Below are 22,729 nucleotides of genomic sequence, written 5' to 3' on the forward strand. Positions count from 1 at the left end.
TATGTTTTGTGACACAATCCCCTTTTTACTGATTCCATGTGTGATCTGAGGCTATGGGTCTTCTAGATTCCTGCCTTGGATTTTCATTAACATCTGCTGCGGGTTCAAATTGTTCAAATTGACTGTATGCCTGATGACCAAAAAGGAGAATGTGTGCCTAGAAATGTATTACAAAATCCCTTCACGACCAAAAGCCTAGGTATATAAAACATAACTTTTATTGGGTAAATATGCTAGTCTAAAATCATCCCTATTATATAGATAAAATGTATGTGTCCATGTTACTATAATACAGGAAGATAGAACGAGTCATCTGTCATAAAGTCTGATAAATCGCACACAAGGGTACACAGGGACCGAAGGTGAATGGATTTGCAGTGGTTGAGATTTAGTCATAGATCCCACTATGCTGAGGTGTAATAGGGTATATATAGTAATTAACCTCACAGCCTAACCACCCATACAGTTAGCTATCCCCACCAAAGGAAAACCTTACTCATTTTAAAGTATTCTATCACCATAAAAACAAAGGGGCATGATTACCTAGTGTTTGCAACACAAAAGTTCCCTGCTCAGATATTGGCAGGGCAACACAGCGTATCCCATTCATAAGCAGCCTATTAAAACTTAAAGGGCTTGTGTCACCTCAGACATAGGTGGCATATCCCGAGGATATGCCAACATTATCAGTTGGGTGCAGGCCCCACCTCTGTGACCCACACCTATCTCTAAAACGGGGCCCCTAAAGTTAACGAGAGCACATTGCGCATGCGCAGCATGCTCTCTACTCACTTATATGGAGATTGCTCAGCTATTTTTGGAAGTTCCAAAGAAATGAATGGAAAGCGCACCATGCAAGCAGGTGTTATCCGCTCCATTCACTTCTATAGGACTGCTGGAAATAGCTGGAATAGTGAATGGCAGTGAATGGAGGCAGGAGCACATGCGCGGTGTGCTCTTGTTCAGTTTGGAGCCCCATTCTAGAGATACCAAGATGCCACCAATTTCTGAGGTGAGACAACTCCTTAATGGTGTGAGAGATGTGCTATCAAAAAAAAAAAACAAAAACAGATGTTGTGTTGCCATGTAACTAGATGATGTTTTACATCATAAGATTCTCATCTTTTTTTAAATCTTTTTACTACTATGAGGATCGGTCTCCGGAAAGCCTGCCCTATATATTCATAAAATTCCTTAGCATACACGGCTACACGACGACATTTGTCGTGTGACAATTTTGCACAACATTTTTTGTAATGATAGTCAATGGTGTCACACTGGGACAATCAACACTGCACGCGAAAGTCGCACAAAAATCCAACTTGGATGGATTTTTGTTCAACTGTCGTGTTACAGTCGCAGCAGGTCACGGTGAGACACAATTGACTATCATTACAAAAAATATTGCGTGACATTGCTGTAAAAAATAGTCGCACAACAAATGTCGTCATGTAGCCCTAGTCTAAGACATGACAAACTGGTGTCCACCGAGATTTTTTGCCACCTGTGCGGCGTCATCAGGGGAATGGGACACTGAAAAGCGCAGCCTTCCCTATGCATTATAAAAGCAGGTATGTTGTTGAAAAAAAACGCATGTTTTTATTTTTTTGCTGCAGCACAGTTGCAACATGTGGCAGCACCTTTACAATGAAAAATGTTATATCTGATGAATAGGTAACCACTACTGGCCCATGTTTCATACTCTGCATCTGTGGTGGTAAAATGATTGATTAAACTGGTAGGAAATCTGAAATATTATTCTATTTTTATTATTATTCTGTGGGAATATTAATGAAAAGTGTGTATATACCGACTGTGTGTCTTTTCATCGGCTTTACATGTAGCTTCCCTGTGTAAAGAAGACATAAATTTGAGAGCTACATGACTGTTTACTTTGCTCTCATGGAAACTGTCTATCAAAGCTCAGTTTGTGTGCCTCGAGGAGACGCAGACTACCAATGCAAACAAAAAATAATAATCTTACAAAGGAAAGGAATAACATACCAGATGTGACAGATGATGATATACAGTATGATAAAAAGCAGTAAAGTAATAATTAGTGCGTTCTTCTTTCATTGTTTTAACATAAGCAAAAAATGATGATGAATTTCAGGATTCAAAGATGATATTATGCATGAAATGATGTAGGGGGTGGACGCACAAATCTTGCAAAGACCCCGAAATTTGATCTTCCCATATAGATCAAATTAGTGAATATTACTGTGTTATAAAGCGTACCTGAGTTAAAAAAATAAAAAAATAAAATAAAAGTTTGCATAATGGCTGTGCTTCTTTGTACAATCATAACTGTGAAGGAACAGGTCTTTTTTGGGTTTCCCTAATGTCTCTTTTAGCCTAATTATTCGTCTCTTCAGCTGCACAGCTAGATCCATTTCAATCAGAAGCAGACAATGTCTCCCTTCTGTGGAATCTGCCAGCACTGTACTGCTATGATGTCTTTTACCTTTCCCCACATGTTTGTCTTCAGCTCTGGAGCTCACAGAACAAATAAGGAGAGGGAAATAACACAGACAAGCAGGAAGCTCCTGTGATGTTCAGTAGCATTGTAGAAGTATACAATTAACAGCGCTGTGCTTGGGAAGCTGCGAGAAGACCACGGTGCTCACAGGAGCGCTGGTGCCTTCTCAAGCCGCTGATCAGCCGGGGTCCCGGTTGTCGGACCTCCACCGATCAGATACTGTTGACCTATCCTGAGAATAGGTAATCAGTCTCTAAATCCCAGAAAACCCCCTTAAGAAATGCAGTAAGGTGCTCCATACTGGTCACTTGATTAATGAGTTGGATGTGGATGGTTCAGAATTGTTCATGCAAAAGAGCAATAAATCACTTAGCATAAACACTGGTCTTATTTTAAATAGAGCACCTGTAATCTCTCCTGCCACATCTAGTTTAGTAACTACACGTATTCCCCATGTAATAACAATTCTGGAGCATCTATTCTTATGTTGTGCCATTCCTTTATTATTCTTTCTAGAAGTTATGAACAAATTGCTAGCAATTTGCAGTGAAGGTCCACATGGGTGTTACCAGTTGAGGGTTTGTCCCTGCACTGCTTATCTGACACTGTGCAGGGACACCACCCGAACTGGGAACGCCCTGCCAGACCTTCGTTGCAAACTGCTAATAATTCATTCATAACTTCTAGTAGGAATAATAAACAAATGGTACAACATAGTCATAGGAATAGATGTTCCAGGATTGTTTTTGCATGAGGAAAGCAAGTAGTTACTAAACCAGACATGTCAGGAGAGGGGACAGGTCTTATTTAAAGGGGTTTCGAACAATAGTTTATTGTTAGAAGAGTCCCCAAAAATCAGCTTGACTTCAGGATGTCTCGTGGCTGGAAGCCCGATCGATCAGCTGTAAAGTGTGGGGAACCCCACAGCGAGTGTTCACTTTCCTTGCAGTGCCTCCTCAGGGGAAGTGAAGCATTACACATTGTAATCAATTTTCTGTCTATGTATACAGTATATATATGTTTGAGTTTGTGTGTGTATATGTATTTTTATGAATGAAATATTTGGGAGTTGTTTAATTTGTTTTTTATTTTGTTCCCTCATCAGCCTTGTTCAGAAGTTCTGTTCATGGACATTTTCCATGAATATAGCCAGATTCTTACACCCGTGCTCTTAGACATGGTTCACACCCTCCAAGGTAAGTGCCTGTCAATGACATACAGAGGTAGCAGCACTAAAAGGAAATCTTTAAAGGAAACCTGTCACCAGGATTTTGGGTATAGAGCTGAGGACATGGGTTGCTAGATGGCCGCTAGCACATTCGCATTATCCAGTCCCCATAGCTCTGTGTGCTTTTATTGTGTTAAAATTATTTTTTTTTTATACATATGTAAATTAACCTGAGATGAGTCCTGTATGTGAGATGAGTCAGGGACAGGACTCATCTCAGGTTAATTTGCATATGTATCAAATCGTTTTTTGGACACAATAAAAGCACACAGAGCTATGGGGACTGGGTATTGTGGATGTGCTAGTCCCCCAACTATGCGCTCCGCCCCCCTTCATATGTAAGGTAACTTGTCACCTCAAAAATGCAGTCATGTCTACAGGCAGCATGGTAAGGAGCAAGAGCTTAACAGATTGATGTATAGTTTTATGGAAAAAATATTTATTATATGACTTGTATTGTGCCAATTCATATTTCTGCTTTTTCTATGCTTAGGAGTCAAGTGCTCAATCTCACTCATGATTTACAGTCTCTTTAGTACACTGATATGTGTTAACCCCTCAGTGACCACCAATACGCCTTTTTACTTTGGTCATTAAGGGGCCTTAGGCTGGGCTGCCGCCTTTTTACGGCAGCCCAGTCTGAGCGCTGCAGGAGAGCAGGGGCTCGGGTATCACATGAGAGCCGTGCTCCTGCTCTAACAGCCCGGACCAGCAGGAGTGCCAATACAGGCTGTAAGTGGAGACGGGGTGCGATCGTGGGGTGCTGATATGTGTGTAGCAGGCTGGGACCTGGTGTAGGCCCCAAGCAGCCTGCTGGTTAGTGTCAGTATAGCACTGACATTAAAATGCAATGCACTATAGGGATAGTGCATTGTATTTTAGAAGCAATAAAAAGATTGACTGTTATAGTCCCTGTGTGGGAATATTAAGTGGTTGAAAAAAGTTTTTTTTTTAAAATTATTAAATAAAAAATACACTTTTTCACCTAAAAAATATACTTTTCAATGAAAAATTAGCAAAAATCGAATCTCCCCCACACGTTTGGTATTGCCGCGTTCGTAACGACCTGCACTACAAATCTCATCTAATTTATTCCCTATGGTGAACGCTATAAAAACAAAACAAAAAAATGACAGAATTGCTCATTTATTCGTAGTCGCCAAGTGATCGCAAAGTGTTATTTACCCCAAAATGATCCCAATGAAAGCTACAGTACAAGTCATCCCGCAAAAATCAAGCCCTCCCACAACTCCATAAAAAGAAAAAGAAAAAAGTTATGGGTCTTGAGATGCAACGATGCAAAATGAGTTTTATTGCACAAAAGTGATAAAATTTAAAAAATTCATTATTTTGTATCTCTGTAATAAGATATTATGTTATTTATTCCAAAAAATGAACGCCGCAAAATTTATAATGTAAAAACTCTGTGGCAGTTTTGCAGTTTTTTTTCCCCATCTCACTCTCAGAAAGAGTTAATAAAAGTAAATCATAAAGTTATGTGTACCCCAAAATGGCGCCATTAAAAACTACAGACGAAAAAAAAAAAGCTAGGCCTCTTTCACACGGACGATACGGATCCTCTCAGGATGCGTTCAGTGAAACTCGCACCATTTCGCAAGCAAGTTCAGTCAGTTTTGTCTGTATTTGTGTTCAGTGTTTCAGTTTTTTCCGCGCAGGTGCATTTAGTTTTGATGCATTTTTCACGCGTGTGAAAAAAAACGGAAGGTTTACAAACAGCATCTCCTACCAACCATCAATGAAAAGCGCATTGCATCCGGACTTCATCCAGGTTACATCCGGATGCAATGCGTTATTCACTTAAGCCCCATTCACTTCTATGAGACCAGGGCTGCGTGAAAAACGCAGAATATAGAACATGCTGCGATTCTCACGCAACGCAGAACTGATGTGTGAAAAAAAACAAAAAACGCTCATGTACACAGACCCATTGAAATGAATGGGTCAGGATTCAGTGCGGGGGCTATGCGTTCACGTCACGCATTGCACCATACGCGAAAAACTCGCTCGTGTGAAAGGGGCCTTATAGCTCTTGGAAGGCGACGATGAAAAAAGGAAGAAAAATGGTTGGTCAGTAGGGCCCAAAACAGGCTGGTCACTAAGGGGTTAATCACTGATAGGGCTGCCCGCTGGACTCCTAAGCCTAGAAGGAGCAGGGATGTAAATGAAGACAAGGTATAGTAAACAGACTGCTCAGCTCCTCCTGTTCTATAGCACGCTGCCTGCAGCTCAGACACTATGTTCAATTTGACATAAGGGGTTGTGCAGTGCAAAGATATAGACGACCCATCCTCAGGATAGCTCATCAGTATCAGATCAGCCGACTCCCAGCACCTCCACCGATAAACTGTCTGAAGAAGTAACAGCACTTGTGCGAACGCTGCTTCTAAGGCTACTTTCACACTAGCGTTCGGGGCTCCGCTTGTGAGTTCCGTTTGAAGGCTCTCACAAGCGGCCCCGAACGGATCCGTACTGCCCCAATGCATTCTGAGTGGATGCGGATCCGCTCAGAATGCATCAGTTTGGCACCGTTTGTCCTCCGCTCAGCAGGCGGACACCCGAACGCAGCTTGCAGCGTTTTCGTGTCCGCCTGGCCGTGCGGAGCCAAACGGATCCGTCCAGACTTACAATGCAAGTCAATGGGGACGGATCCGTTTGACATTGACACAATATGGTGCAATTTCAAACGGATCCGTCCCCCATTGACTTTCAATGTAAAGTCAGGATTATACCATCAGATCGGAGTTTTCTCCAATCCGATGGTATATTTTAACTTGAAGCGTCCCCATCACCATGGGAACGCCTCTATGTTAGAATATACCATCGGATTTGAGTTACATCGTGAAACTCAAATCCGACAGTATATTCTAACACAGAGGCGTTCCCATGGTGATGGGGACGCTTCAAGTTAGAATATAATGAGAACTGTGTACATGACTGCCCCCTGCTGCCTGGCAGGTGCTGCCAGGCAGCAGGGGGCAGACCCCCCCCCCCCTCCTGTATTTAACTTATTGGTGGCCAGTGGGGCCCCCCCTCCCTCCCCAGTATTAATTGTAAGCAGTGCGGCCCCCCTCACTCTATATTCATCGGTGGCCAGTGCGGATATTAAATATGAGCAGTGCGGTCTCCCCCTCCCTCCCTCCCCAGTATTAAATATGAGCAGTGCGGTCTCCCCCTCCCTCCCTCCCCAGTATTAAATATGAGCAGTGTGGTCTCCCCCTCCCTCCCTCCCAGTATTAAATATGAGCAGTGCGGTCTCCCCCTCCCTCTATTCATTGGTGGCCAGTGCGGATTCAAAGTATTGTGATCAGTGCGGCCTCTCCTCTCGACCCCCCCCCCCCCCCCCATCATTGGTGGCAGCGGAGAGTACCGATCGGAGTCCCAGTTTAAATCGCTGTGGCTCCGATCGGTTACCATGGCAGCCAAGACGCTATTGCAGTCTTGGCTGCCATGGTTACTTAGCAACAAATAGCAGCATTATACTTACCTGAAGAGCTGCGATCTATGTGACCGGCCGGGAGCTCCTCCTACTGGTAAGTGACAGGTCTATAGGCAATGCGCCGCACAGACCTGTCACTTTACCAGTAGGAGGAGCTCCCGGCCGGTCACATAGATCGCAGCTCTTCAGGTAAGTATAATGCTGCTATTTGTTGCTAAGTAACCATGGCAGCCAAGACTGCAATAGCGTCTTGGCTGCCATGGTAACCGATCGGAGCCCCAGCGATTTAAACTGGGACTCCGATCGGTACTCTCCGCTGCCACCAATGATGGGGGGGGGGGGGTCGAGAGGAGAGGCCGCACTGAACACAATACTTTGAATCCGCACTGGCCACCAATGAATAGAGGGAGGGGGAGGCCGCACTGCTCATATTTAATACTGGGGAGGGAGGGAGGGGGAGACCACACTGCTCATATTTAATACTGGGGAGGGAGGGGGAGACCGCACTGCTCATATTTAATACTGGGGAGGGAGGGAGGGGGAGACCGCACTGCTCATATTTAATACTGGGGAGGGAGGGAGGGAGGGGGAGACCGCACTGCTCATATTTAATATCCGCACTGGCCACCGATGAATATAGAGGGAGGGGGGCCGCACTGCTTACAATTAATACTGGGGAGGGAGGGGGGGCCGCACTGGCCACCAATAAGTTAAATACAGGAGGGGGGGGGGGGGGGGTCTGCCCCCTGCTGCCTGGAAGCACCTGCCAGGCAGCAGGGGGCAGTCATGTACACAGTTCTCAGTATATTCTAACTTGAAGCGTCCCCATCACCATGGGAACGCTTCTGTGTTTAGAATATACTGTCGGATCTGAGTTTTCCGAAGTGAAAAATCAGATCTGAAATAAACTGTTATGCAAACGGATCCGTTCTGAACGGATGCAAGCGTTTGCATTATAGGAGCGGATCCGTCTGATGAAACATCAGACGGATCCGCTCCGAACGCTAGTGTGAAAGTAGCCTAAATTACCTGTGTCTTCTCGCTTGTAGAGGCAGCACAGTGTAATTACAACTGTGCGTCCCCTTCAGGTTAATGTATTGTAATTACACTGTGCCGCCACTGCAAAGGAGACGGCGCACAGGTAATTTTGAAGCCGAAACGGCGCTCTCACAAGTGCAGTTACCTCTTCAAAAAGCTGATCAGCTGGGGTGCTGGGAGTTGGACCCCCACTGCTCTGATATTGATGACCTTTCCTGAGGATAAGGCTACTTCCTATCCATCATGGATCTGCAAAAAAGCTTCCGTTACGATAATACAACTGCATGCATCCGTCATGAAAGGATTCGGTTGTATTATGTCTTTTATAGCCATGACGGATCCGTCTTGAACACCATTGAAAGTCAATGGGGGACGGATCCGTTTTCCATTGTGCCAGATTGTGTCAGAGAAAACGGATTGGCTGCAGGCAGCGTTTTGGTGTCCGCCTCCAGAGCGGAATGGAGACTGATCGGAGGTAAACTGATGCATTCTGAGCGGATCCTTTTCCATTCAGAATGCATTAGGGCAAAACTGATCCGTTTTGGACCGCTTGTGAGAGCCCTGAACGGATCTCAAAAATGGAAAGTCAAAACGCCAGTGTGAAAGTAGCCTAAGTCATCAATATCTTTGCACTGCCCAACCTCTGTAAGCCTAAGACTGCGGATGAATAACTGAAAATGCTTCATAGCATTTGTCTTGTGCAGGTTTCATGGTTACTTACATTAGATGTTGTGCCGAGGACCTGATACAGGATAATAAATCTAAAGTGAACAGAAAATGATATAAAAGTCTTCCTTTTTTTTTTTTATATGACCCAAGAGAGATCAATTTTTACGTCTGCCTATTCCCTGTTATCCTTACATTAAATACATGGGGAACAAAGAGTGTAGGAATATTGTCAAAAGTTAAAGGGGTTACCCTGGAATTTATATTGATGACCTGATGACCTATCCAGGGTATCTGATCGGTTGGGATCTGACACCGATAAGCTGTTGGAAGAGGCCGGGACTTCCTAGGCCAGAGACGACGCCATACATCGGCCACATGGCCTAGTTACAGCTCAGCCCTATTCAAGTCAATGGGACTGAGGTGCAATACCAATCACAGCTACTATACAATGTGCAACGCTGTGCTTGGAAAGTCAGCGCTCCGGTGAACGCGGGGACTCCCTGCAACATCTAGTCGGTGGGGGTGAGGGACTCGGACCCCCGCCGATGTGATAATGATGACCTATCCTGAGATGAATCCCTGGATAACCCCTTTAACCCTGCTGTTCATATTAGTGATAAGGGATTCAGATGTCAGGGAAAGCAAGATTGGGCATGTTGGATTTCTACATGGTCAATCCTTTGTTCCCTGCCAGGGTGTGTGGCAGCAGCTTATTCCAGCCTACCTGTTGGAATAAACGTGCCTATTCGGTCTAATGGACCATACATGTTCATGTTGGAGTCTAGAGAGATAGCAGCTGACCAGCGGTCAACTTTAGGACCTTTGTCTCTGCGTGGTAGCTTCCTGCAATGGAAAGCTTACCCCAGTCAGATCCCAGCTGCAGATGGAGAATACTGAGGGGAGGACATCCTATTTTCTGTATCAGATTTTTCTACGACTTTTGCAGAATTACAAATGAGGTCTTTTGTGCCCCTTTTTAATTATGAAGGACAATTCTATATTCTGCCCTATGTTGATAATGATTCATATTTTTTTCCAGGTCCCACTCCGTTAGAAGACTTAAATGCGATACTTATTAAAGAAACTGGTAGGTAATCTGTGTTCACGACAAAATAGTAGTTTTTAGAAATGATGTCATTTCTCGGGTTTACCATAAATTCTTTCACATTCGTCTCATTGGTAATGCATGTATTTGGGAATTGTGGTTATGAATCATGAGCTTTTACTGTTACACCAAGGATTAGAGAAACATGAAACTCCTTAAACTGTCATCTGAGTAGCTTGGCAGGGGAGGGGGTCTACCTCTGTCAGACCCAGAGCTCCATGCGACCCGATCGCTGGTTGCCGATATGTTTCCATGGCAGCTGGGGGCCCAACTTTGCCATCTGACTATTAGATCAATGTATCACCGGCTGGCAATGAGGCTTTGGAATACTAAGTAGGAATCAACTGGTCGCAGTCTCCAAGTCCCCCGAGTGGGAGATAAAAAAATGAAATTAAGTTTATAAAAAGGTTTGATAAGAATTTACCTTAAATGGTTGTTTAGGAGCCGTCAGGGGTTCAGAAATAACGGCTAAAGATTGAGCCGCCAGAACAGCTTCAGACAGATTCAATGGAAAACAATGGTCTGTAGATGCACTGAAAGTGAAAGCAGTAAGAAAAACTGTTGAATATTTTTAATAAAGACCAATTGAAAAAAGATTTATTTTTTTTTAGCCCAAAGGGAGTAAATTTCAATGATAACAAAAAAATATACCCCCAAAGGTGTCCATAGACTTTAATAGATTAAAGAGGTTGTCTAGCCCTGGAGCCAACAACCCCTGGGGTCCTTCTCTGTCCTCCTGAACATAAAAAAACCACACTCCTGTCTGCGGTCCTGCTGCAGCTTTGTTCCCGCAGGACCAGGAACAGCGGTGGTGAATCACAGCAGCTTGAACGCTATGTCACAGCAGTAATGTATCATTCAAGCCGCTGTGAATGATAAGGCCTGGGATTGGCTGCAGTGGTCATGGACCAAGCAGCTTTCTGGTCCTGCAGGGACTGGAAAAGAGAGGCGCCTGGATTGTGGACAGGTGTGTGCTTTTTTTTTTTTTTTTATGTTCAGGGGGAAGGAGGAGGACCCCAGGGGTTGTCAGCTCCAGGCCGGACAACCTCTTTAGAGTAAATTTTTTTTATTGGTGTTTTCAATGGTTCGAAAATTGAGCCATAATTCGCAAAATTAGAAAGTATAACAATATACGCCTATACAATATGCTTGCTGAAGAGACATTTGGATACATCAAAGGTTTGCATTTTGCATAATAGTATAAAAGTAGGGTCTGCAACATTTGGACCTTAATATCAAAGTGTAAAAGGTAAAGAGGGGAGAGGGAAGACCGGGGAGGGAAAGAGGGGGACGTGAGGTAGTCCAATCTCAGTTTGTCTTGATTCAAAGGGCCCTTTCTACTTTGTTCATGTTGCTACACTCAAACTTCAATCCAGTCCTAGGGATCTTCTATTATTCAGGTTGAGTAATTAGTTATGGGCCATGGGCTCCAAGTGAGTAGCCTAGACTTCAGGGGTAGAATCGTGGAAGGTACTAGACTTTCATACCTACAAGACTTGTTAATCTCTAGAATAACCTCTGCTATAGTTGGTGAAACTGTTTGTTTCCAGTAACGTGTGATAACCAATTTAGCGCTAAGTAGGATGTGTCCAACTAGGTTCCTGCATTCAGGGGGAATATTGTGTATGCCTAAAAACAAAAGAGCCAGTTCAGGATGGGGGTCAACAACCTGAGAGGTTATCTCCGTGATCAGATCAAAAACACTGCGCCAGTATGGGGTAAGTATGGGGCATGTCCATAAGATATGGAGTAATGAGCCTCCAGCTCCGCATTCCCTCCAGCAGTTGGGGGAGGATGAAGGGTAGATCCTGCTCAGTCTCTGTGGAGTGAAGTACCAATGCAAGAGGGTCTTCAGCCCTGCTTCATAATGGGAGACGCATTTGAAATTGGAGGTTAGGAATCTAATAGCTTGAGACCAATGCTCATCTGGAAAGGTTTCCCCCAAATTTCCCATTTTTTGATGGGTAAAGTTTTGGTAAAAGTAGCTTTTTCCCCCAAAACATCATACACATAACGCGTAGTATGTTTTTTAAAAAGGGACGGGGAATGGAACAGTCTCCATATATCGGAGTTTATGGAGGGTGGGTTTTGCGTAATCTTAGCAATAAAATGTCTGACTCTAAGAAAGTTATAGAATTCTGTATGCGGCAACGTGAACAGGCGATGGATGGATTCAAAGGGGAGAAGACAGCCATTCGACATAATCTGGGAGACAGAAGTAATTCCCCTCTCCCGCCAGACCGTCAAGTTAATGTCAGGGATGGTTAATTCTATTGTTCCTATAGTGGCTTGTGGGAGAAGAGTGGCCACCTTATCACTCTGTATTTTATGTATAGAAGACCACAGGCTACTAACTAGTCTCATTGTCAGTAAGCTTCCACTTGGCCCTGATGGATTCCACAACAGATGGATCAGGTAATCCTTCAATGAAGCTCGTTTTATAGTGTGTTGTTCAATCTGGATCCAGGCCTTATTGTCATCTGGGGACCACCATTCTCGGGCAAAGGAGAGTGCTATTGCTTGAAAATAATCTCTAATATATGGGAGGCCTAGTCCGCCCACTTGCTTCTTTTTGGATAATAGTGTCCGTGCTACTCTCGGCTTGGTCGGACCCCAAATGTATTTACCCAAGGTCATCTGTGCTTTTTTAAAGAATGTCATAGGAATTGGGATTGGGAGGGCTCGAAATATGTAAATAAATTTGGGGAGGGTCATCATTTGAAATGATGCTACTCTACCTACCCAGGATAGAGCCTTCATAGAAAAGCTGCTAAGGTCTTTCAGCATGGTATCGAGAAGGGGGAGATAATTTCTATTATAAAGCAAGGAACAAGGAGAGGTTATCTTAACACCTAGGTATGGGATTTCAGAAGTTTGCCAGTCTAAGTCCTGGGAGGATTTCAGGGAAGCAACCTCATCTGGCGGAATATTGATAGGTAAAGCCTGAGACTTGGCGCTATTGATTTTATAGTAGGAAAGAGACCCATATTGTGAGATAGTAGCTAAAGCAGCGTCCAACGAGTTACTGGGGTTGGTTAACGTAAGGATGATGTCATCCGCATAGAGTGTGATCTTATGGGATCTGCCTCCTATTTCCATTCCCGCTATTGAAGGTGAGTTTCTTATGGACTGTGCTAGGGGTTCCAATGCCAAGATAAACAATAAGGGGGACAGGGGGCATCCCTGTCTGGTTCCATTGGTGATTTTGAACGGATCTGACACCACACCATTAACCCAGACTTTCGCGGATGGAGAGGAATATAAGCTGTAGATAGTCTGCAGAATCTGCCCTGAGAAACCCATCTGGCGGAGAGCAGAGAATGTGTAATCCCAATGCAGGCGGTCAAATGCCTTTTCCGCATCTAATGTGATCGCAAGCATTGGGAGGCTATGTATTTCAGCATAATTAAATAATTATCAACAATCCGTCTAGTGTTGTCAGACGCTAGTCGGCCGTTCACAAACCCAGTTTGGTCAGGGTGAATCAGAGAGGGGAGGAGTGGAGCTAATCTATTGGCAATAATTTTGGCAAAAATTTTGATGTCAGCATTAAGCAGCAAGATGGGGCGGAAGTTCTGGGGAACATCTGGGGTTTTTCCTGGTTTCGGGATAGTGACTATTAGTGCTTCCAACATATCTGGGGGAAAAGGATGACCGTCTTGCACTAACTTAAATATTTCAAGCATGTAAGGAGCAAGAGTGCTCTGGAAGTGGCGAAAATATTCATTAGAGAGTCCATCAGGACCTGGGGACTTACCTATCTTAAGGGATTTGATAACCTTATTAATTTCAGCGAGCGAGAATTGTGTATTGAGGGACTGTAATTGTGTCTGAGAGAGAGCCGGGAGAGACGCCTGAGTGAGGAAATTTTCCACCAAAGTAGAGTAATCACTGGGAAGAGGAGTAGTCTCCTTCAAATTGTAAAGCGACTGGTAATACAATTTAAATTGGTTAGCAATCTCTCGGGGGTCTGTCAGTTTTGCTTTATTCTCGGGATGTAACAGATGTGGAATTTTAGATTTTGATTGTTGAGATTTTAGTTGTTGTGCTAGGAATCTGCCAGCTTTATTGCTTTGGTAATAGTATTTGGAGCGAAGCCTTAAGAGAGACTTATGATAGTTTTGGAGAAGTAGGCTACTAAGCTTATTACGTGCCTCTCTAAGCTCATTGGAGCACTGATATGTTGGGGCCGGTTTATTAGTTGCCTCCAGTCTGGTGATACATTCTAAGGTTTGTGTGATGTCCCGTTCTCTGCGCTTCCTCACAACAGAGTTCAGTTTGATTAGAGAGCCTCGTATATACGCTTTATGGGCTTGCCATAAGACTAATTTATTAGAAACCGAACCGTTGTTTAACTGGAAGTATTCATTCAACTGTGCAGAAAGCTCAGAGACATGGATTGGGTTATTAAAGAGAAATGTATTATTCCTCCAAATGGGGGGTCTAATGGACTGAAACTGCTCTTCTAGGGTGATAGTAATCGGGGCATGGTCAGACCATTTAATGAGGCCAATGTCAGTTGAAATAGTATGAAGTAAGGTTGTGTGATCTACCACAAACATGTCTATTCGTGAGTAGGACAGATATATCGGAGAGAAAAAGGTATAGTCTCTCTCCAGGCTGTGTTGAGCTCTCCACACATCCGTGAGACCCTCAGATTGCAGGAAAGTGGCAACTCCCGCATCGGAGCGTCTGGCGGAAAATGAGGTATCAATATTGGGATGCAGAACAGTATTGAAATCCCCGCATACAACCAATTTCCCTTGTTTAAGCCTGTTCACGTTGCGCACAAGTTTATGTAAAAAAGCTAACTGATGTGAATTGGGGGCATATAGGTTAACTAGCGTATATATAATGTTATTAATGGAGCAGACCAGGATAATATATCGACCTTGTGGGTCAATTTTAGACTTAATGTGAGTGTAGGCGACAGTGTTTTTTACCGCGATCAGGGTACCTCTCTTTTTCTTGTTACAATGCGAATTCAGGATATCAGGAAATAGGCGATGGCGCACTCTGTCAGCATCTGCTTGTAGTAGATGAGTCTCCTGAATACACAGAACATCAACGTTAGCTGCTAAAGCTTCTTTCCACATATAAGACCTCTTCTGAGGGCAGTTCAAGCTTTTAACATTGAGGGACATGATTTTAAGACCCATGATGTTAAGAGGGAACTACCAATTCAGATTTCGGTGTGTAAACACCGTACTAGAATTCAATATCAATGAGACAGGGATTGCTGGCACTTATGGTTCAACAACGGGGAAGAGAGGGAGGAGAGAGGGAGGGAGGAAAGAATAATAAACAAATAAATATAACTTAAATATCCGTCTATGACTCAGTAGGTATTGAACAGGACGGATATAACCGTCTAGGTGAAGACAGGGCGAAAGTTCAACACTAGATTAAAGTAAATTCAAAAGGTAATGGTGACAGAGGGACCTGCACCCAATTATATAAACTCTGCTGGTTCAGCGCCCGAACATAAAACACAGGGAGTCCCAATATGATGAACAAAGCTATTCAGCTCCATTGTAGAAGTTCCTATTTATTAGGCATCGGGGGTCAGCCCTCCATTATAAGTGGATCCTCGGGAGCTTTGGTGGTGGGGACAGTTCCCACATTGCTGGAGGACAGTGGAATCTGCCAAAGGTGAAGTAATTGCTTCCCTTCTTCCAGCGTTTTGATGGCGTGCGTTTGTCCATTCTTGCGGACGAGGATCTTTAGAGGATAGCCCCATTTGTATGGGAAGTCATTATCTCTTAAGGCTGCTGTGATAGGTTGAAGTGCTCTGCGTCGACGGAGGGTGACCATGGAGAGGTCTGTGAATAGTTTAATCTTCTGATACGGCGCAGGTAGTGCAGTCTTATTTCTTGCTGCAGCCATAATTGCTTCTTTGGTATGGAAGAAATGAATACGCGCTAAAGTATCACGCGGTATATTAGGGCCCAGGTGTGGAGGTTTAGGAAGCCTGTGGGCTCTATCAATGATCATATCAGGGATTGGGATCTGTGGCAGTAGAGCTTTTATTAGCCCTTTCAGGTACGTTTGCTGATCTTGTGGGGCTACATCCTCAGGAATACCCCTAAATTTTACATTGTTCCGTCTGGAACGGTCTTCTAGATCCGCCATTTTCCATTTAATAGCCTCCAGCTCATCAGCCATGGCGTTATGGGCATCAATTATGGCATTTTGTGATTCGGCAAATTCGCCCATTTTCACCTCCACATGCTGCACTTTATCCTCTGTGGTTTGCAGCCTGGCGGATAGAGGGTTAATCAGTCCTGCTATGTCTGCCTGCAGGGAAGATTTCAGGGCAAGAATCATGTTCTTAAGAGAATCCTCAGTGACTGGCTTATCTGAGGTAGGGAGTGATTGAAAGGGATCCAGGGGTGCAGTGATATGCGGGGTGTACTCACTCAGCTGCCGTTGTATCGGTTGCTGGCGTTGGAGGCTGAGCGGCTGCTCTTGCTGCACCAGGGAGCGGGCGCCATCTTGGATCCCTTGTGTGCTGTGCTGCAGAACTCTGGCTTCCTCTGGAGTCGGTGGAAGCGACGGGGGAGACACATGTAGCAGGTCAGTGCTGCCTGGTAAGATCGTGGGGAGGGTGAGCGGGCTGTGAGCGCTGGTGACATCGCGCTAATGGGGGATCCCAGTGCCGGCCTGTCTGTACCATCGGCGCCATCTTTAGACCGTCCCCAGTCAAAGTAGTTCTCAAGATTCCCATCCTGCAACTTCTGCAGGTGCTTCCTCGATTTCCCCATTGCGACTGCAGAGGAGTAGAGCATCTGGGAAGGTAGGAGAATGATGTTTTTGCGGTGGATAGAGACGAGCAGGCTAAATTGCAGTCGCTGAGGTGCAGGAGCTCTTCAATCAAGCGGCCATCTCGTTCGGCAGCCTAGCCACGCCCCTCCGGACAACCTCTTTTAAATAGACCCATTCTTTCATGAAAAAAAAAAATATATATATATATTTCAATTAAATAATAAATCCTTACTGTTACTCTTACTGTTGAAATTGTAACTGCATGTAGAATAAAGTGGCATATTATTTAAACCTGCAGGATTTTTTTTTTTTAAACCCCTTCCCCCCCCAAAAAAAAAACAACAAAAAAACAAACAGGAAAATAAAAGGCTATGGCTATTGGTTGTTTGTTTTTGTATGTGTTGATGGAAATATAAAAAATTACCTGGCCCTGAAGGCCCTAAATAGACCAGACCAAAGGAAGGTAATGTGTGGTAAGTAAAGTACATCTACTGCACCTTCAGATTAGAGAAAGAGGGAACGCTTCCCTGTTGGAAGGCCAGCCGTGCATTGAACGTTACCTTCCATTGAAATGAAGAAGATAGTCCTCGAATTTGGTTTGTTTGCGGTACAATCTGGATCTAACAGGTTCTCTTCACCTGCTGCCTATCAATCTTGAATCCCTCCTTTAAGGGGTTATCCTAACTGAGGTTCCTCAGTAGATGATACCGTTTAATGGCTAACTGAAAAGATGATGACACAGTTGCAAGCTATGAGGCTACTTGGGACCCTTTTTGGGTGTCTTTTAGGGTACTTTCACACTAGCGTTATTCTTTTCCAGCATAGAGTTCCGTCACAGGGGCTCTATACCGGAAAAGAACTGATCAGTTTTATCCCCATGCATTCTGAATGGAGAGAAATCTGTTCAGGATGCATCAGGATGTCTTCAGTTCAGTCGTTATGACTGATCAGGCAAAAGAGAAAACCGTAGCATGCTACGGTTTTATCTCCGGCGAAAAAAACTGAAGACTTGCCTGAATGCCGGATCAGGCATTTTTTCCCATAGGAATGTATTAGTGCCGGATCCGTCCTTCCGGTCTGCGCATGCGCAGACTGAAAAAAAGGTGAAAAAAATAAATGCCGGATCCGTTTTGCCGGATGACACCGGAAAGACGGATCAGGCATTTCAATGCATTTTTTCGACTGATCAGGCATTTTTAAGACTGATAAGGATCCTGATCAGTCTTACTAAGGCCATCAGTTGGCATACGTTTTGCCTGATCCGGCAGGCAGGTCCGGCGATGGAACTGCTTGCTGGATCTCTCTGCCGCAACAGTATCTGAAGATTCACATATTTTTACACCAAAGTACTTAGGAATAATGAGGTAGATGACACAAGTGATGTTAAGCAGCTCAATATGATTGGAGGAGAAAGCACACAGTTGTAGCACTTATAGATGAGGATTATAGTTATGGAGTGTGAAAGTTTTATTGTCCTCTAATAGATATCCAGTCCATGAATGCGATGAACCTAAGAGGTCTGAGGGGCACATCCCTTAAAGGGGTTGTCTCACTTCAGCATATATCATTTATTATGTAGAGGAAATTAATGCAAGCCACTTACTAAAGTATTGTTATTATCCATATTGCCTCCATTGTTGACTGGATTCATTTTTCCATTGCATTATATGCTGCTTGTTTCCATGGGTACGACCACCTTGCAATCCAGCATCGGTGGCGGTGCTTGCGCACTATAGGAAAAAGTGTCAGCCTCACTGGTGGCTGAGACCTTGGGAAGTCAAATAGGCTGGTGCTTTTTTCCTGTAGTGTGCAAGGACAGCCACCGATGCTGGATTGCAGGGTGGTCGTAACCATGGAAATGTGCAGTGTATATTGTGATAAAAAAGCCAATCCTGCCTGCAAATGAAGCAATATGGATAACAACAATACATTAGGAAGTGCCTGGTCTTAACTTACTCTACATGATAAATGCCACTTGTCGAAGTGAGACAACCCCTTTAAGAGATGTAGAAGGACATACCTCCATAAGACACATTCATTCCTGATCTGAGTGTGTCAAAAGGTTGTCATGTTTAAATATGTGAATCTTCAGATACTGTCTTAAATTACAGGAAGAGACCCAAGTAGCCTTACATTTGTGCCATCATCTTTTCAATTAGCCTTTAAAAGGTATCAACCACTCAGGAATCTCAATAGTTTTTTATCTTCTATTTACCGGCTAACACGGTACAAATATATTTTTTTACTTTATCCTAATTGAACATTTATGGCATTATGATAGAATATGCCATAACTATCCCATAGGCGTGGGTCCCAACTCAGAGACCCGCTCCTATCTCAAGAGCTGGGCCCTGCTGTGAATGGTAAGCACTCTGCACATGGGTGGTGTCCTCTTCATTCACTGCTATCGGACCTCTGGAAATAGCCAAGCAAGCATGATTGTGCCATAGCAGTGAATGGAGAGGGCACCATGCTGTGTGGCCACCCCTTCCTTCCCCCAGAGGCAGGACCTGTGCCTATAGCACATTTATGGAATAGCCTATCAATATGCCATAAATACCCATATGGGACACCAATGGGGTACGCTCACTGCTGGATCATGTGTTATGTAGCAGAGAAAGTACTCGAAGAGCAGAGTGGACCTTAATTTTCTTTTAATAGTGCACCCAAGGTCTCCTCGATGCCCCGATGGGTAGGTTTTGCAGTAGAGGAAAATGAACCCTAATCAAGGTGAAGACCAAATTATATATATTTTTGCCCAAAGTTAAACTTTAAATAATGTAATATGCAAGATGATGAGGCACAAGGAGGTTTATATTCCATGCCAGGAGACATACAATAGGTGATTCGTAGTGGGTAGAAAAGCTGTTTCTTATTATATGCTCTGTCTTGCAGAATATCAGCAGCATCTTTTTTTCTGTAAATACCAACAATTTTCCAATTTTTTTTCTCTTTCCTCAGTTTACAATGCTGTAGGACTGACTGCATATGAATTATTTGATACCGTGGACTTCGATGAATGGTTTAAAAGTCAGCTGCTAGGAGAACTGCAAATTACCCACGATAGGTAAGAACCTTTCATCCATCTCCTATGTGAAATCACTTTTATTACTTTGTGTGTCGGCTATATTTCTCTTGTGATCTATGATTTCTATTACACGTGTAGCTGGCTTTATGATACCTCCGCTGCAGTAAAAGGAATTATTGTACGTCTCTTTTGTTCTCTGGTGTATATTTAGCGTACAGTGCATTTTATTTCCTTCATATTAAGGATATATTCATATCTTGGTAACCAGGAAGATTTCCAATGAACATTCCGTGAGGATCACGACTTTATTTTTGTAATGGAAATAAGACTTATTATTGTAGTTATGGAAAATTATATTGTTGAGTATATTATGCTGGCTTTCATATGCGCTTTGATCGGGTCAATGCTTTCTAATTGGTGCTCTTCCGACCTATTTTGTGCACAGTTAATGGGGCTCGCTCATGAAAACAATCTCCCTGTCCATATGCTCAACTAGGGTATATGAACATTAAAGGTAGGGTCTAGCGATGCTCGAGATAACCGGTACTCGGCCGAGCATGCTCGATCATCACTAGTAGGATCCTCTTCTCAGGACATCTCTATCTTTAAGAAATTGATCTGCGAGAGCGGCTTCTGCTATGGTGGACCTTGTACAACCATGCTTTACATCAACAACCATTCATCAGATGGGCTAGCTTTCGTTCCCTATGTGCATCAGTGAGCCTAGGGCTTCCATGACCCTGTTGTTTGTTCCTTGGTTGTCTTTCCTTGGACCACTTTTTGTAGATACTAACTACTGCTTACCAGCCCACAAAACCTGCCATTTTGGAGATGCTCTGATCCTGCCATCACAGTTTGGCCCTTGTCAAAGTTATTCAGATCCTTGCGCTTGTCCCTTTCTTCTACTTGAAACATATCGGCTTTAAGAACTGCATGTTCACTTGCTGCCTATCGTTATGGCTGATTTGCCCCACAAAAAAATATTAAAACCAGCACCTCTGTCTTAATAATTTTGCAATTGCTTAAACTGTTCATTTAGAAAATCTTCAGACCCTTTCACTTTTTCGCATTTTATGTCGCGTTTCCCCATCAATCTGTTGAAGATGTCATGATATTAATGTGAAGCCAATAAAATATGGTGCTGGCACCTAGATGTTTACATACCAAAGTTTGTAAAATAATTCACAACGCGCAGGTGCCAAGTGTTATCTTTTTTCTTCTTTTTGGAGCCTTAGTAGGGGAACGCCCTCTCTCATGATATAAAAACTGCTTAACTTCCTGTAATAAATGAGTTCTGCTTTGATGCTGCAAGGTGTTAGTGGGGACCTTCCATGCACGATAAACTAACGGCCTGTAATTTGAAGCAAACATTCAATAAGATAGCACCGCTTGAGTGCATCCAAAACAAATCTGCACTCAATACCCCATAATGAGAAAGTGAAAACAAATATTTCCCAATTTATTGAAAAGGAAAAACTCAAATATTGCATTGACATACAGTACAGACCAAAAGTTTGGACACACCTTCTCATTCAAAGAGTTTTCTTTATTTTCATGACTATGAAGGCATCAAAACTATGAATTAACACATGTGGAATTATATACATAACAAACAAGTGTGAAACAACTGAAAATATGTCATATTCTAGGTTCTTCAAAGTAGCCACCTTTTGCTTTGATTACTGCTTTGCACACTCTTGGCATTCTCTTGAGGAGCTTCAAGAGGTAGTCCCCTGAAATGGTTTTCACTTCACAGGTGTGCCCTGTCAGGTTTAATAAGGGGGATTTCTTGCCTTATAAATGGGATTGGGACCATCAGTTGCGTTGAGGAGAAGTCAGGTGGATACACAGCTGATAGTCCTACTGAATAGACTGTTAGAATTTGTATTATGGCAAGAAAAAAGCAGCTAAGTAAAGAAAAACGAGTGGCCATCATTACTTTAAGAAATGAAGGTCAGTCAGTCAGCCGAAAAATTGGGAAAACTTTGAAAGTAAGGGCTATTTGACCATGAAGGAGAGTGATGGGGTGCTGCGCCAGATGACCTGGCCTCCACAGTCACTGGACCTGAACCCAATCGAGATGGTTTGGGGTGAGCTGGACCGCAGAGTGAAGGCAAAAGGGCCAACAAGTGCTAAGCATCTCTGTGTCACCCCCAGATCTCTGAGAAGTTCTGATAGACGTTCTTCAGTACCTCCTGCATGATGTTCTTTTGTTTTGTTTTGGTTTCGCTTTGACATCTCTTCTCCCTTCTCCCAGCTGTCATCTATTAGCAGTGATTGCCTCCTTATATATCTCCTCCCATACTGCTTCACTTTGCGGTTTATACTACTTCCTGGATTTTTTTCACTGCTTGAAGTTCCTATTGCTGGTTCCTCAGATAAGTCTATTTCTTTATTTGTGTTTTCCTGTTGGCTTGATCCTAGGTGACCCTGACTCCCTCCGTATTAAGTGTAGGGAGCCAGTGGTCGTGTCCCCTCACTATTATAGGGTGTTCAGGTGTCACACAGTCGAGGTACGTGGACATGCAACTTTCTATTATTGAGATCTTTGCATGGGCTGAGCAGCCAGGGAGAGCTCTAGGGCTTTACTAGGGCTCACCCTTTTGTTCCTTAGATTGGGATCAAGTCAGTCGGATCTTTATTTGTTACTTCTTGTTTTCTGCAACACCATCCATGACACTCTGGGAACTCCTTCAAGACTGTTGGAAGACCATTTCAGGGGACTACCTCTTGAAGCTCATCAAGAGAATGCCAAGAGTGTGCAAAGCAGTAATCAAAGCATAAGGTGGCTACTTTGAAGAATCTAGAATATGACATATTTTCAGTTGTTTCACACTTGTTTGTTATGTATATAATTCCACATGTGTTAATTCATAGTTTTGATGCCTTCATAGTCATGAAAATAAAGAAAACTCTTTGAATGAGAAGGTGTGTCCAAACTTTTGGTTTGTACTGTAAGT

At 43.5% G+C, this 22,729-nt stretch overlaps 1 protein-coding gene across 1 annotated transcript in view; it reads left to right on the forward strand.

Moving 5' to 3' along the window:
* IPO11 (importin 11) overlaps positions 1-22,729 on the forward strand; it is a 565,426-nt gene that overhangs the window by 130,146 nt on the left and 412,551 nt on the right. The window contains exons 13-15 of the mRNA XM_040421326.1: positions 3,585-3,675; positions 9,911-9,958; positions 19,703-19,808. Of these exons, the coding sequence (XP_040277260.1) occupies positions 3,585-3,675; positions 9,911-9,958; positions 19,703-19,808 (245 nt within the window). The remainder of the gene's footprint in view (positions 1-3,584; positions 3,676-9,910; positions 9,959-19,702; positions 19,809-22,729) is intronic.

This window comes from Bufo bufo, chromosome 2 (genome assembly GCF_905171765.1).
Source record: "Bufo bufo chromosome 2, aBufBuf1.1, whole genome shotgun sequence".
Taxonomy (NCBI): domain Eukaryota; kingdom Metazoa; phylum Chordata; class Amphibia; order Anura; family Bufonidae; genus Bufo; species Bufo bufo.